We start from the raw sequence: 15,270 nt of genomic DNA, 5'->3' as shown, positions 1-15,270 counted from the left end.
GATTTACCTAAAATTTAAAAAAGAAAAAGAGAGAAACAAAAGCATTTTTGAAAATAGAAAGGTATTTTAATTTATTATTATTATTTTTTTTAAAGTAACAAGAAAACCGAATGCATATAAATTGCCATTTTAATTTCAACAGGCTATAAATATCATCTCAAAAGATCACAGTTAAGGGAAGAATATCAATCACGGGAAGGCACATCCTCTGAGATTCACAGGAACGTGATCGAGAGTGTGCTTTGAAGTACGTTAAAGTGAACGAAGGCATCGATCGAAGTCCGTCTGTGTAAGAGAGCTCTGCCAATTTGCTTCATCGCGCAGCGGAGAACGATCGCGATTCGCCATGAACTGTCTTCAAAACCTTTCAATGTCTGTTCTGAAGTGAAATAATCATCTACTTCCGATTCCTTCTGGTTCCATTAATTTTATTAAAATCTTTTCTTACAGTCTTATTTTCTCTCCGAGTTTCAGATCATCATCTTTTCCGTTCCAGAGCTTCAAATGCCGACAGAGAAAGCCTGAATTCCAGCTCCGCAATCTGGTACTCCGTTCGCGCCACATTTTAATTTTGCAGTTTATATATTCAGCCTCTCTGTGTTCTTTGTATCGAACGGTAAACAGATTGTTTCGCTTGATACAGGTGATAAGGAACTTTGCGGATCTACACCGACGTTTTACCGTGAAGGTAGCTACTGAGAACTTGTGATTATAAGAATTTATAAGCGATTGTTTTAATACGATCGATTTGTTAGTTTCACGTGAGTGATTGTTTTCTTCCATCAGTTTTCTGATTGAACTTTTAGCTCCGTTTGAGGCGTAGTAGAATTGTGAATTTTTATATATTGCTATCATATCTCAATTTTGGAAGTGTAGCAAGTCTTACAGCAAATATGTCTGTTCATTCATCTGTAAATAATTGTTTACATACGATCGATTTGTTAGTTTCACGTGAGTGATTGTTTTCTTCAACCAGTTTTCTGACTGAAATTTTAGCTCTGTTTGAGGCGTAGTACAATCGTGAATTTTTATATATTGCTATCATATCTCAATTTCGGAAGTGTAGCAAGTCTTACAGCAAATATGTCGGTTCATTCATCTGTAGTTTTGGTTGTTTTACGTCACTGGTCTCTATAAACAATAAATATTTGAAATCATGACTTGTTGTCTATAGGCAGTATCTGGCTCTACATCAAGTGCCGAAATGAGTGGAGCTGAAGTTGATGATGCCGTGGAAAAGGAGGAAAAATCTGAAATATATAGCCATAACATGACAGAAGCTATGGGGGCTGGTAAGAGCCATGATCCTACGACTCCACTTTGAACTGGAAAATACCTGGCTACTGTGAACATTTCATAAGTAAATTTATTCAGATTCCAGACATGTTTAATTCGAAAGTAACTCAAAATTTATTACCCCTTGAGAGAAAAAAAAATTGATTTTCTATTATGTGCTGCTTAAAATTTGAATTCAGTGGTGAATGTTTGCTGCTAAGTGATCAAATATGCCAGTGTTTTTGTGACCATGAAGCTAGAGCTTAGAGTGCATCTTGCTAAGTTCTTATTCTTTAGTTGTCTAATCTGATTCCTTTTGCTTTTATGATATAGTATTGACATATAGACATGAGCTGGGAATGAACTACAACTTCATTCGTCCAGATTTAATTGTAGGATCGTGCCTACAGGTGATAATTGTTTTTGATATTTTTCATCTGGTACGTTTTTATGCACCAACTCCCTTACAATTTCATTGTAATCCTACTTATGTCAGACTCCAGAGGATGTTGACAAGCTTCGCAGCATTGGAGTAAAAACAATTTTCTGCTTGCAGCAAGATCCAGATTTGGAGTATCCAAATTTCATTTCTGTAAATATTTTCCTAAATGTTTCACTTTAAAAAAGTCCATTGAATTCTTTTCTTTTTCTTCTAAATAATTATATGTGAGAAATTCCAATATTTCACAAAAGTATAGTTTCATCAATAAAGTCAAAACTGCTGAATTCCTTCACTGTGTTGGAAAGATATTTTGGGGTTGACATTGGTGCTATAATAGCATATACAAAGACGTTTGATGATATTGAACATTTGCGAGCTCAGATAAGGTTAGTAGGCGGTTGTTATCTTGACCTATAATGTTCTGTGCTTTGACGGAAAGCTATAAATCTGTAAAGCACATGACTGCAATTTTGAGCTCTTGCAAGAGGAATTACTAGAGATGATGCAACATTATGTTGATAAAGCATTTGAAAAAGTTGAGTATAGCAACAGGCAGTTATATTTATATATTTGGAGACTACAAAATTTTTATTTGATCATTTGAACTATAGATTAATTATTTTCAATTTTTTTCGCTAACATGTTAGTGGATACCAGATTTTCATATACTTTTCTGTTCCCTCGTTTACCACCATAGACCTATATAATCTGAAGTATTTCTTGCTTGATCCTTGATCTCCTCTGTTAAGCAATTTCTAGCGTAGGTTTCCAATTAACTTATCTCAAAGTCCAAATCATTTCCTCATCTAGCCTGAAAAATTCTCATACATCCTTTCATCGACCTCTCTGGCTTGAACTTTATCTTAATTAATTGAAAGAAATATTAAAATCGGATCTACTTAGTATACTTGTGGAGAATTCATATCTTTAATGACTCAGTGTTTGAACCGTTTCTACCTTATTTATTATGCCTATCAAATTTATTCATACACTCAACCTCATGCAAACAAGAGCATTATATTTTTAATTATGTGAGGATTTTGCTTTCTACAACAGCCAACTAAGGTTTGATGCAACAGGGATTTTGATGCATTCGACCTACGGCTAAGGTTACCAGCTGTTGTAAGTAAATTGCATAAAGCCATAAAACGAAATGGTGGAGTGGCTTACATACATTGCACTGCTGGACTTGGAAGAGCTCCTGCTGTTGCGGTATGCGCATAAGCTTGCTTGTAGAAATAAATTGCACTGCTGTACAAATTATTTGTTTGGAATATTATGATTTTAATTCAGTATAATAGGGCACGAAAAATAGAATCTCTCCTGAAAAAGGTTGTCTTGGTTTTATGTGCTGTTTCATACCCTGCTCCATTTAAGTTTTTTTGTATAGATAAACGTAATTGTGCAGTTATTTTTGTCTTTACTTTCTATTGATTTCTTCAGCCCCCATTTTGTCCGTCTCCTTCTTCATCATGTTAATATTTTGGCTATTGTCTGATATTACAACAATTTTTCTTTTAATTCCTAAGGATGTATTCTGCTGGGTAACTGGATACATGCCTTAAGGTTTGAAATAAATTTCTGTGCTTTTGTTTGAGACGTTTGAGATATTCAGCTCCAGTTAGAGTGTTAATCTTTGGTTGACAGTTCTTAAACAACATCCAATGCACTTTTTTCTGTTCCCTTTATTTTCATCAAAAAAGAATTGTAAGGTTAATGTAGATTATAAACAGTGATCACATCTGCTCCAACATTTTTAGCTTTGTGTACTAAGTACATTTGTTTTCTTTGCTTTGCCAACTATTGTTTTTTTAACGATGATGAAAAATTAAGTTCAGATTAATATCCAAAATATCACAATCAAATATTTCTGAGGTTGCTGTTATATGAAAACGGTTATGAACATCACGTTTTAATCTGAATGTCCATGTAAAGTTAGGATTGTGAATCTGTTCATGTACAGTTGTTTTATATAAAAAAAAATATTAATTTTAATTTTTGTATTTGGAATACTTGCTTTATAATATGGGTCCGGAGAGAGAAAATTCATCTTGAAATGTATTTGTATTTGTAGTTGTAGATTGCAAGTTAAGTAATTGTAATTTTTACAATACTTGATAGAGATTATTGTCCTGCCTTACAAAATAAACAACTGTAACCTTGTATATGGAAATTATTTTTGGCCATATTAATGAAAGTCCAGTAGCATTACAAATGTCGATGTACTCTTCCTCCCAGAGGAATTTGAGATCCTATGGGTTCTTGAGAATTTCAATTTTTCACGAGCATTCTGTGGATTTTTTAAAATCTTATATCCATCTTAGTTCATTTCTAGCACAATCTTAATTATTGATAATTATGTCGATTAATTTCTTACCAACTTTTAAAATATCTTATGAACTGCAGATGGCATACATGTTCTGGGTTCAAGGCTACACACTCAATGAGGCTTTAGAATTACTGCTGGTAACATCCATTATACTCATTTAGTGTTGCAGTATGAAAATCTTCTATTGGTTGATTTACTCTGCGTGTTCCTATTATTATCTATTTGAATTGGAAAAATAGGACTCCAGAAATATTATTTACATTATTAAAAAAAAATTAATCAGAACAACCGAGTTCTGACTGAGAAAATTGAATGATTACAAAAAGTGTCTAGAAAGCACCTACCAAAAGGAGCCAAATAAAATCTGAACTAAATTCTACAACTCTACTTCAGTTTGGAGTTGATAAATCTTTTTGGTTAATCATTGCACTAACCAAAGTGTCAACTAGTTTCTTGACTTGTAATCGTAGCGTCAACATGGGATGTTCCAAAAAAAAGACTTTTCTTTTTAAAGTTCTAATTTTTTAATATTGTACTATATAGTTAACAAATAATATTTGTAGCATTCTAATCCCAAATACTTCGGCAGTCCTTTTTCGTTGTCGTCCTCAGCATATCTTTTATAGTGTAAAGCGAAGACATTCTCCCATTTAAAGTATGGGTCCAACAGTTTTTCTCATACTTTACTGAGTAATGAATGCAATAGCTTATTAAATCAGTCATGATTTGTGACGTAGATTGCTGGGAGGAAAAGTACTGATATAAATTTATCGGCTTCTAATGTTGCTGAATGTGCTTTGATTTGCTTTCTTGCAGAGCAAACGCTCATGCTTCCCAAAAATAGATGCTATTAAAAGTGCAACGGCCGATATTGTAAGTATTTATATTTTATGGTTTATTTGAATAACAGTTTTGGTCCCTTTTATTTTTATCCCCAAATCTGAAGTTGCATTGTTTTTTTAGTTGAGGTCAGTGGGTTATTGCTTATAATGTGGTACAAAAGTGATTAACCGCTATATTTTTCTTGAAGCTTTCAGGATTTAAAAACAAGCCTGTCACTTTATCATGGGAGAATGACCAATGCTCAACTGTAGAAGTATCTGGGCTTGATATTGGATGGGGCCAGGTAACAATTCTTTTTCTCTTTCTTCCCTTGCCATCCTCTTGATGCTTATTAATTCCTTGAATGTTGATTTAGTTTTGGAAAACAGTGCACGCATAACATATGTCCTATTCTTTAGTAGATTAATAGATATTTTGATGCCTTAAACAATGTTAGAAACTACCGACTCTCCACAATGGTATGATATCATCCACTTTTAGCATAAGGTCTCGTGGCTTTACTTTTGGTTTCCCAAAATGCCTCATACCAAGGGTGATGGTGTTCCTTATAAACCTACGGTCTTCCCTGTAGTCACAATAATTTTCAACGAACAGTCCCTAAGTAGTAGGCATTTATGGCAGTAATAACTACATTTTGATGTAACACTGAGAAGTACTTTTGAAGCTTGATGAGACTTTTAAATTTTACATTTTGATTCTTTAACTCTAGATAAGATAGAAATAACAGGGCTGGTTTTAAATGAAAGTTTTTCCTTTCCTGCCGTTGGTGAATGGACGATGTAGTTCAGAAGCTGTCTATATCCTAGAAAGAATTTGGACATTTTTACCTCCGGATGGTGTGACGTTGTGGAGTTATTTTGATAACTTGGTTCATGGTTGTGACTTATTACTCAAATTCAGTTTTTCCTTTAGTTATATATTATTATATAAGCTTCATCTATGTTCTAAATTCTAATATATACTCTAGATCATGACATATTAATGCTGTGAAATACTGAAACGGAAATAGTTTAGAATCATTGTAGCTGAACGATTCAGTATCTTGTGTCTATTGCTCGATTTCACAATCTAATTAGTTACGAGATGAAATATTTAGTGTATTCTCGATGAATTTTAGAATTATCAACAAATTTTACAGGTTAGAAATTGTATTTATTGTTTTGTCTGTGGAACTTTTTTTTTTTTCCAGAGAATTCCATTAAAATTCGACAAGGAACGAGGTGCATGGATTCTCAATAAGGAACTGCCGGTATGACAATTATAATCAACCATTTCAATGTTGCCTAAATTTGAAATTCTAATTAGATTATTTTTGCACATCAATTGTGAGTATGGAGATTTGAATCCTGACCTCGTGAATTTAAGAACTATGACGGAATTTGTTTGATTTTGCTTTAACAGGAAGGACGATACGAATACAAGTATATTATTGATGGTGTATGGACGTGCAACGAAAACGAGCCGGTCACTCCACCCAACAAAGATGGCCACGTCAACAATTTCATTGAAGTACGATTTTAGATTATTCAATTTTATAAATAAAAAATTCGACCCTAAATTTTCCTCGGTAGAAAAAAATAATATGTTATTTTTTGTTTGTTTGTTTAGGTGGTTGAAGATGAGGATCCAGGTAGTGATAGAACCATGCTTCGGGCAAGATTAACTGGAGATGAACCTGAACTCACGACCGAAGAAAGAAGCAAAATAATACAATTTCTAGAAGATTGCCCAGATGAAAATTGAATTAAGGTATGTTGCATTGCAAATGCTATCTAAGATTGCATTAATATTATTTTATTCTAAGAATATGTCAATTGAATATAATGCGTGCAATCTACTATAATAATAGTAGAGTAGTGTCAATAACGACCAAAAATGGATTTAGTACTGTTCCACGATCACTATGATTCGTCTCACAACATTAAGAATCATGTTATATGACTTTACGGAAATAATATTTTATTAATGTTATTGTTTATAGGTTTATAATCTCTGATTTTTCTTTCAAATTTCCATACTTTTATTTTGATCTCTAGATGTTTAGTTGGTAAATTGGCCTAAAATATAATTTAATTTTCCTTATTTTTTATAGATCATTTTATAGTGTTATTAAGAAAAACATGACTTTTATAGTTACAAAATAAGATCATAATTTGATAATTGATATAACAAAATCACTGGTGAACAAATATTTTGAAAAACATAAAATAAAAAAAGCACTAAAATACGATTTATTATTCTATTTTTTCACAAGCTAAAAAATTAAAATAGTTAACAAACCTGCCTAGTTTTTGCCTTAAAATAATAGGACGCCAAAAACAAAAAATAACTAAGTGTTTTTACCTATGACAATCAATAAAATGTTTCATCCTTATTTTCTGCACTTGGCTTTGTTAGTCTTCCTCGACATTAAATTTTTTTAATTCTTTTTAAACACACTCGTTTCGTCCTACAAATTCACATTAATTCACTACATTTACTAAAATATGATTTTAAGTTTTTTAATAATATATACGAACTTTTTAAGATATGTAGTGAATAGAGAGACTCTAGATGTGTATCCATCATACTACATTTACTAAAATATGATTTTAAGTTTTTTAATAATATACACGAACTTTTTAAGATATGTAGTGAATAGAGAGACTCTAGATATGTATCCATCATTTCATCAATTTCGCTAAGTTCTAAATTTTTAGTATCCATCGTTTCATCAATTTCGCTAAGTTCTAAATTGATTGCAAAAAATGATTACAAGATATTATATATGTTCAAAAAATGATTACAAGATATTATATCGAAGGAAGACATTATCTAATTGCTAATTGCTAATTGCTAAAATCGACGTATTATGGAAAAGAGGTTGAAAGAAAGTGACGTACTTGAATTGACGAGTCTTCCTGTACTCGTAAAGCATCATCACCATTTCGATCTATCATATCTAATCTGCTGCTAACCGTTTGAAAGAAGAGAACCAATTATCTAGTCAATAAGAAAATCCCAATTTTCGATGAGAAGATAAAAATAAATAAATGAGTTCAACTTACCATTTACTGCAAAGAGACTATTAGTTTGTTGTCAGCTATTTTCCAAGTGGTTTTTGCTTGTGTTCATGATTACGGCGGTTGCCTGATTTTTTATGTCGGGATTTTGTCCTCTTTTCAACTTTTTGCCTATGCCTTTCTTTGCTTTTCCTTGCATACATCCCTTCCCAGAATACGTCTCCTGTTAATGGCCATAACCATTTGGTTCTCGGTTGTTCGCCATCATCGGCAGCTTCGGCCAAGTCTGCATCCATGGCTTTCAATAATGTGATGTTGAAGAATTTGGACCACATGAAGTCCTGACGTTCTTCAAGGGGATGCTGCTCCTCTAGCGAGCCTGAACGTGGGGTTAAATAAACCATTCTCCGCCCGCTGTGGTACGCCCACACGTTTATCAGGATATCCAACAGCCGGCAATAACACTGCCTTCTCTGCCCATCAAAAACAGAAGACTCAAAAATTTTAAGAACCTAATAAAAAATCTTAAAGTGCTTTTAGGAGAAACACTTAATAAATTTTCTTTTGCGGTGCTAATGTAATAAGTGTTTTATTTAAAATATAGTTTTAGAAGGCATTTCAAACACGTATTGGGAGTGGTTTTGGGACCATTTAATTAGTGTTTTTCCCAAAAATTTTGAAGTACTTAGGGAAGAATTGCGTTAACTCGAACATTATAAAGAAATTAATTTCTAAAAAAGGGGGAAGAAAAACAAACTCACCCTTCTAACTGCACCATAGAAGTAATCTCCTCAAGGGAGAGAAGTAGGATATTTACCTCCAGTCCAGTGGAAGCCAGCAAACATTTGCTGCTATTGCCAAGCTTTCTGTTCACGGCATCTACGGAATCAACAAACATCCTGCAGCTCAAATACGAAAATTTCAGTCATTATTCTGATATAATGCATCCATTATAACAGTGGTGAGGGAGGAAATTTTGAAGAACAAAAAATAGAGGGAATGTGCGAGATATATGGGGTTCTACTTCTGATATATATATAATGTGCTTACCGGGAAAACATTATGAACTCCACAAATGTAGGGGTTGGCATCACCCAGCTATGCAGATAAGACCAGAGACCACCATCATCAGGCATTGGAGGAAGAGCTTCCGAATGTGATGGATGCAGTCCATACATCTGCCTAAAGGCATCTTTAAACGTAGAACTGGATGGATGTAATTTTAAGTGAGAACATGTTCAAATTGCATCTGTTTAATGTAATTTTAGTTCTTCATTTCGTATTTGATGTAAATTAGTGATCATAAAGTTAGTTAACACACACGACTTGGAAGTTGATGCAGAATCAATTCAACTCTCTCTATACGTGGTGTAGACTCGACTTCTATCTTTGGAATTCTTCTTCTTTTTAAACCTTTCATGCTCTTTAATGAGAACTATTTGTTTTAAAAAAAACAATGGAAGACTTGACCTATGAACAGCTAACTTATCATACAAGAATATGTTGAATGACTGATATACCTGCAATGTCCCCGATTGAGGATGTCACATGTGTGCCAAAAAGGACCATCAGTGCTGTCCGTGACTTCAGAATCCACGTCCATGTACGCCCAAAAGTAAATAACTTCCCCTCTAGTATTCTTCTGAATTGCTTCTTCCAAGACCTTTCCAGCCTTTTTGGATAATGACTCCTGCTTTTTAACAGAAGAGGCTGATTACGAATCAGAGGAATAGAAGTAAATAAATAAATAGATTAAAAAAAAAAATCTATTTATTGGCATAGAGCTTAAAAACCGTTCATTAACCTGGAGGCCAGTGGTTTAATAAAGCCTAAGATTGATTACACAAGAAGATATATTCTCAAAATCTTTGACTACCAGATTCCAGATGATTATGAAAATCTTTCATTTGCAAACCAAATAGAGTGGGCGGCCGTTAAGAAAAGGGGGTAAAAGTATTCCTTGTCTAAACTAGAACCTCCAAAAATTTCTATCCACCATTTACATTTCTCTTGAAGCCTTACAGCCATCCAATAGTACAACTAAGCAAGAAAGAATGTTAGCAAGTGCGGATTACCTTACTACCGTCAGCTTGCCACGATTGGAAACCAATCCAAGGTCTTCTGTGAATCGTATCAATCTTATTTGCAACAGCAAACATTCCTCCCATCTCACAAAGAATGTCCTGATAGAATCTGTCTTCCAAAAGAGGAAGACGCTTGGGAGCATTGACATCATCTGATTCCAACCTCAGTGCGCTCGAAGACTGTAGGGTACAATGTAAATTACAAGCAATAAAGAATGTAAAATGAGTATCTTGGAAGCAAGGAATACATCCACATTTAAGAATAACAAGTTCAAAAAGTTAAAAAAATGGGCCAAGATTGAGTTTAATGTTTGACACCATAAAATTCACAAGTTCTAAATTCAACAATCTAGTTGATGTTTTTTTAAGGAAGCGATGGCTGGATATGTAGCAAAACTATCTTGTCATTTATTTTACTTGCTCATAGATTTGATGACAAAATCTAAACTCTATTATCTCTTATACATGTTTAACATTCAAGACTGAGGATCTAGCAAGAGAGCACGATTGATGGACTAAAATCTTACTTGCATTTTCGAATGAATGACACAGAAGATAATAACAAAGAAAAGTGAGACAAAATAAAACAAACAGAAAAATATCAGCAGATAGTTTTGGATGGAAGAAGCTCACAAGACTAAGTCCACGAAACATAGAACCATGATGCAAAAATGACCAAGCTCCAGGTGCGCTGTATATCTCATAAATGCATACTGCTTGCCCTGCCCTTTCAAGATCTTCCTCGTCATTCTCATTTTCAAGCTTCATCTTTTCGGACTTCCGTGCGCTACGATATATTTTTTCCCATGAACCTAATATTCTTTCTGTTCTTTCTTGAAGCTACATAACAAATCACATATGGCCTCGCTCTCAGGAAAGTGAGTGACATAAACATTGCAGACAAGCCATAATGGAAAAATAACGACATACCTCCTCCATTTCCACTCTGTCATGTTCTTCAGTACGATCTATTTCCCCGATAATATCCCAATCTTGTTGAGTTGGGATGTCATGCACCAAAATCTCCTTTCTAGGACTGGAGATGTTCAAGGGACTAACAAGGTCAGAGAACTCCTCTTCGAGTTTAATCACCACACTAGATTTCTTTTTAACATTCTTATCGCGTTGCTCATTGGAAGATCCTTGTATTATTTCCTTCCAAAAGAGATCCCATTCCCACGCTGCTTCTGGAAGCTGGGTAATGGAACCTGGCAGTATAACGTCTGATGGGAAATTGAGGACTTCCTCCAACAGATTTGCATATCCAGTAATGCACTCTAAAGCAAGAAGATTTTTGGCAAGTAATTTTCCAGATGAAGCAAGATTGTTAGCAATTCTAGCGAGCCTTCCATCAAAACAAAGATTAGAGAGAGCTCTTATCAAAGCATCTGAACTGAATTTAGTAACAAGTAATCCATGGACCCCCCCAACAACCTGCATGTTTCAAGACACTATTGTTATATTTTTTCCTTTCTAGTGGAGGAAGAGGGGAGAGAAGTAGAATGAACTCACATATTGGTTAATAATGGGCATATCAGGTGCCACTATTGGGACTCCAAAGGTCATCGCCCGAATGAGCAAGGGAGGAAAATCTTGTACATTTTGGGAAGATTCATAAAGAACAATATCGGCCACGTACAAAATACCATTTACGTCTTGATCAAAGCCATAATGGCTTAAATAACCACGAGGAAGTCTTAAACGTGAAGCAGTTTCCTACATAAGTTGAACGATTAATCATTAATCCAAAGAAATACTGCAGAAAAAGTACTTATCTAGAGTCAGACCATATGCATAAGAAAAAGTACAAATAGAAACATTCGCGATTCATCCTTATCTAGAGTCAGACCAGTGCAACTCTTGGTCTCGTTTAAAAGTATGCAGAAAATAAATCAAGAAAAGAAACTAGGTGGTGCATCCACCGACTGTTCCAACTCATTCACAGCAGTCTTATCTTAAAGGTATTCATGTATTCATTGCAAATAACAAGACAACGCCATTCTTTTGTACCTAGCCTACGTCCTGCCCACTTACTTTCTTCATTAGCAAAGTTTGGAAAACCAAAGATTACAAATGACACCTATACCATTAGTAGAATGTTCAAGCCCCTATAGACAAGGAATTTAAAACCCCGATAGATAAGGCAGATCCTTGTACCATTCTTAGATCCTTATCACTAAAGCATGTAAGTGACATACATGGAGAATGGAACCAGGAATCCACAGAAACTCCGAACTTCAAAAATCAACCTTCCCATGTCCACTACTTTCTAATCATATTAAACACAAAAATAATATTTTATGACTTCACTTTGTTTGATGTGTCGTTCATTTCCAGTCACTGTGAAATCAAATTACAAGAAAGTTGTAGTGGCCATACGATACAGAAGAAGTGATCCAAAAGTTTACTGCCTTTTTCTAAAGCTAGCATGTTGGTTCTCAAACTTACTCAGTCTCAGATATTTCATGCAAGTATCAGCTGCTAATTACATGGGCAGTAGTATTTTATTTTAAGACCATCTTCTGTATCCTCCTATCTCAATAGCATTTATTGGTTTCTCACTAGATATAAGCGTTGTCTAGTTGCTATAGTATAGGAAACTTTACATGATACATCTAAACCAAACAAGGCCAAAGGGAAGGATCAAACTCTACAACAAGAATTAATAAAAGCTATTTAAAACCCTCCTTCCTCTTCAATTCTAAATTTAAAAAAAAACAAACTATTATGCTATGAAGATGCAAGATTCCTCGGTTAAGTGACGGACCCATCACGTCACAACTCCCAACCACCTAAGCAAGGGCAGGATAAACATCCTTTCTTTCAGCCATTTGAGATAATTGAGGAGGCAAAAAACATACGGCATATACCCACATAGACACTTGCCAAGCCAGAACTAACTCAATCCCCATCATGAATATAAATTTGAAGTTGGTTTCTCCACATGCTCATCCCATATGCTATTTGGAACTATCAGTCCATTACCATTATAATCATAATTTCTTAAGGTAATCTAATTCTGCCGCTTCAATTTACATTCACCTTATAAATTTTCACTTGAGAAATATTGCAACACCTAAAACAGCAAATTTGTGGATTCAATTATTCATAGGATTTCTCTGTCGAGCTTAGTACAAAAATGTTACAGAGGTGAAGAACTTTGATTTAAATTTCCCAGCAGAAGATAAAATCCCATTTGCTAGTTATACTAAAATTTTAGGAAAATAAAACCTACTTCAATTCAATCAATATTTTCTCAATTTCACATATCCAATAATTACACACTATATAATTTGAAAAGGAGAAAGTAGTATACCAAGGCAAATTGGCACGCAAATAAAGCTAAAAATGTGCAAGCATAACAAAAGACTACCTGCAGAGCATCATTGCATCCGTGGGAGGAATTACCACACAAGAAGACAAATTTAAACGACCCTCTAGGATTCTTCCTCCTTGCAAATTTTGTTAGTAGAGGTCCCATGCGATACAATGCCGCAGCATATTCCGGTGATAGCTCATTATAGAAGGAATTTCCAACCACAAGAACTACGAAATCTTCTATACCAAATCCAAGTTTCTGTCCTAATTTAAACTTGAAGTGAGAGCTCTTATAAATTTCAGCAGTCCAAACGTCCACTGGTGATCCGTGGATCACATGAAAGTTTCCAGTATCAAGCGCACTATATAGCATCTGATATAAAGGGAAATAAAAGATGAGCAGTTGCTAAGAGAAACGTCAATGCCTTTTTTACTTTTTTTTTAAGGAAAGAAAAAGGTCAAATTCGAGGATAACCATGCGTCTAAAGGCCACATAATATAAACAGTCAAGTTCACAAACTTACAGGAAGAGCAAAATTGGGAAACACAATAACACTAGCTCTGCTAAAAGTACTTCTCCAATGAGAAACAAGATTCTCCCAGCCCTTGTCCTTGTACATTTTAAGACGCTTGGCTAGGATATCATCCTGAATGATCCATATAAGTGGTATTGAACAAAAAGGTTCCTGCATAATGCTGCATACATGAAAACTCATTAGTTATATACCATGAAAAGGGGGAAAATGTCTCAAATCTCTTCACAGCAACCGTACTAAAGAAAAGGTCTCTCCAAACATTCACCAGGAAAATGCATAAGCATTTAGATATTCATAATTCTGTATCAACATTCTCCAAACAAATTTGCTATCATTAATACTATAGAAAAAAATGCAATTCTCATTGCATCAGTTTTTACAATTTGAAACAAAAGAAAAAAAATATTAACAAGATAACTGTGTTCGTAAACATTAATAGTAAGAAGTTCATAACGTGCAAGGTTAACTGTATTTCTTTTACTTCACTGTATTTTAAATTGGAGGATTCCTTATTCTCCTATTTCGTAATTATCTTTACTTATTAATATAATATGTTGTTAAAAAAGTGAAAAAATAGAGTAAATATAATTATTCCAAATTATTTAAAAAGTTTTCTGAAGTTGAGCAGTGATTATTTTCACCTACAAGCAGATAAAACATATGACTTTCCGTGGCCTCAGACTCCAGAAAACTCCATCACTAACATCTTTTAAAAGAGATAGTATCAATAAACCAACCTTGTAATAGCCTCCTTCCCTTCAAAAGAATCGACGATAATGCCTTCAAAACTGCAATGACAAAAGTTAACCATTCATGCAGTTCTGACTACTAACAGAGATCATTTTGTGCTGATACAAATAGGAAAAAAGAACGGCATTAGTCTACTTTTATGTACGAATGCACAACCGATGTATGCGTGTGTATAGATATATATGCACTTACAGTAACCAATTGATCTGGCCAAACTGCTTTGGGCTTAAAAGGACAACCCGACCAAGTTTCAGCCACATTTGACGTGCTTCTCCATTGCCAACTGCAAAAATCTGAGCCTCTTCCATAAGAATATAATCATTTAAAAACTAACCAATAATATTACCCTTCAAGCATGAAGGTTTCAACGACACATCGATGCTCGATCTCACAGAATATGCCTAGAGAACCATGCATCGTGTGACTTCTTACACGGCTATTTCAGCAAATAAAAATCAATTATGCAATACGAGTAACAAAAGCAATGTCAAAGACCTCACCTCAAACACATATCCAAGCTCCTTCATGTTCTTCATTACAGTAATTAAGAACAAGGATAGTGAATCTTTCTCCATGTTTCTCAATATCTGATAATTTAGGCAACAAAAAATTAGGAACGGTTTGTTCGTTTATAAAAATTTAATTTGCTAGAATGCATCACGCCTGGGGGAGGGGAGGGGAGGGGGGGGGG

The 15,270-nt window shown here is 34.3% G+C and overlaps 2 protein-coding genes across 3 annotated transcripts in view; one reads left to right on the top strand and one right to left on the bottom strand.

Annotated features, from left to right (window-relative positions):
- The first annotated feature begins 156 nt into the window (after positions 1 to 156).
- LOC111458925 (phosphoglucan phosphatase DSP4, amyloplastic-like) lies at positions 157 to 6,859 on the top strand. Its single transcript, XM_023101800.1, has 14 exons — positions 157 to 372; positions 475 to 544; positions 644 to 688; positions 1,175 to 1,292; positions 1,609 to 1,685; positions 1,772 to 1,848; positions 2,023 to 2,103; positions 2,797 to 2,929; positions 4,124 to 4,183; positions 4,863 to 4,919; positions 5,077 to 5,172; positions 6,079 to 6,138; positions 6,291 to 6,398; positions 6,498 to 6,859. Exons 1-14 carry the CDS (start codon positions 347 to 349, stop codon positions 6,630 to 6,632), a joined length of 1,143 nt encoding a protein of 380 aa, XP_022957568.1. The 5' UTR covers positions 157 to 346; the 3' UTR covers positions 6,633 to 6,859.
- An 809-nt stretch (positions 6,860 to 7,668) lies between these two features.
- LOC111458257 overlaps positions 7,669 to 15,270 on the bottom strand; it is a 10,086-nt gene continuing 2,484 nt past the window's right edge. The window contains exons 2-15 of one of the 2 annotated variants that reach the window (XM_023100778.1): positions 15,080 to 15,166; positions 14,772 to 14,872; positions 14,567 to 14,617; positions 13,818 to 13,989; positions 13,349 to 13,666; positions 11,488 to 11,691; positions 10,906 to 11,409; positions 10,609 to 10,815; positions 9,967 to 10,155; positions 9,412 to 9,581; positions 8,942 to 9,097; positions 8,709 to 8,790; positions 7,937 to 8,364; positions 7,669 to 7,838 (exon numbers count right to left, since the gene is read on the bottom strand). In XM_023100778.1, coding sequence (XP_022956546.1) covers positions 7,972 to 8,364; positions 8,709 to 8,790; positions 8,942 to 9,097; positions 9,412 to 9,581; positions 9,967 to 10,155; positions 10,609 to 10,815; positions 10,906 to 11,409; positions 11,488 to 11,691; positions 13,349 to 13,666; positions 13,818 to 13,989; positions 14,567 to 14,617; positions 14,772 to 14,872; positions 15,080 to 15,166 — 2,634 coding nt within the window. In that variant the 3' untranslated portion in view covers positions 7,669 to 7,838; positions 7,937 to 7,971. Of the gene's footprint in view, positions 7,842 to 7,936; positions 8,365 to 8,708; positions 8,791 to 8,941; positions 9,098 to 9,411; positions 9,582 to 9,966; positions 10,156 to 10,608; positions 10,816 to 10,905; positions 11,410 to 11,487; positions 11,692 to 13,348; positions 13,667 to 13,817; positions 13,990 to 14,566; positions 14,618 to 14,771; positions 14,873 to 15,079; positions 15,167 to 15,270 lie in introns of both variants that reach the window. The other variant, XM_023100779.1, reaches the window with a different exon arrangement.

This window comes from Cucurbita moschata, unplaced genomic scaffold (assembly GCF_002738365.1).
Source record: "Cucurbita moschata cultivar Rifu unplaced genomic scaffold, Cmos_1.0 Cmo_Scf00021, whole genome shotgun sequence".
Taxonomy (NCBI): domain Eukaryota; kingdom Viridiplantae; phylum Streptophyta; class Magnoliopsida; order Cucurbitales; family Cucurbitaceae; genus Cucurbita; species Cucurbita moschata.
Note: the sequence above shows the minus strand (reverse complement) of the source record. Positions and strands in the feature narration are given on the sequence as shown.

Coding starts and splice junctions, on each gene's coding strand:
- LOC111458925 (XM_023101800.1), top strand. CDS start 347: ATGAACTGTCTTCAAAACCTTTCAAT. Junction 2,104..2,796: donor CATTTGCGAGCTCAGATAAG/GTTAGTAGGCGG, acceptor TTGATGCAACAG/GGATTTTGATGCATTCGACC. Junction 4,920..5,076: donor AAAGTGCAACGGCCGATATT/GTAAGTATTTAT, acceptor TTTTTCTTGAAG/CTTTCAGGATTTAAAAACAA.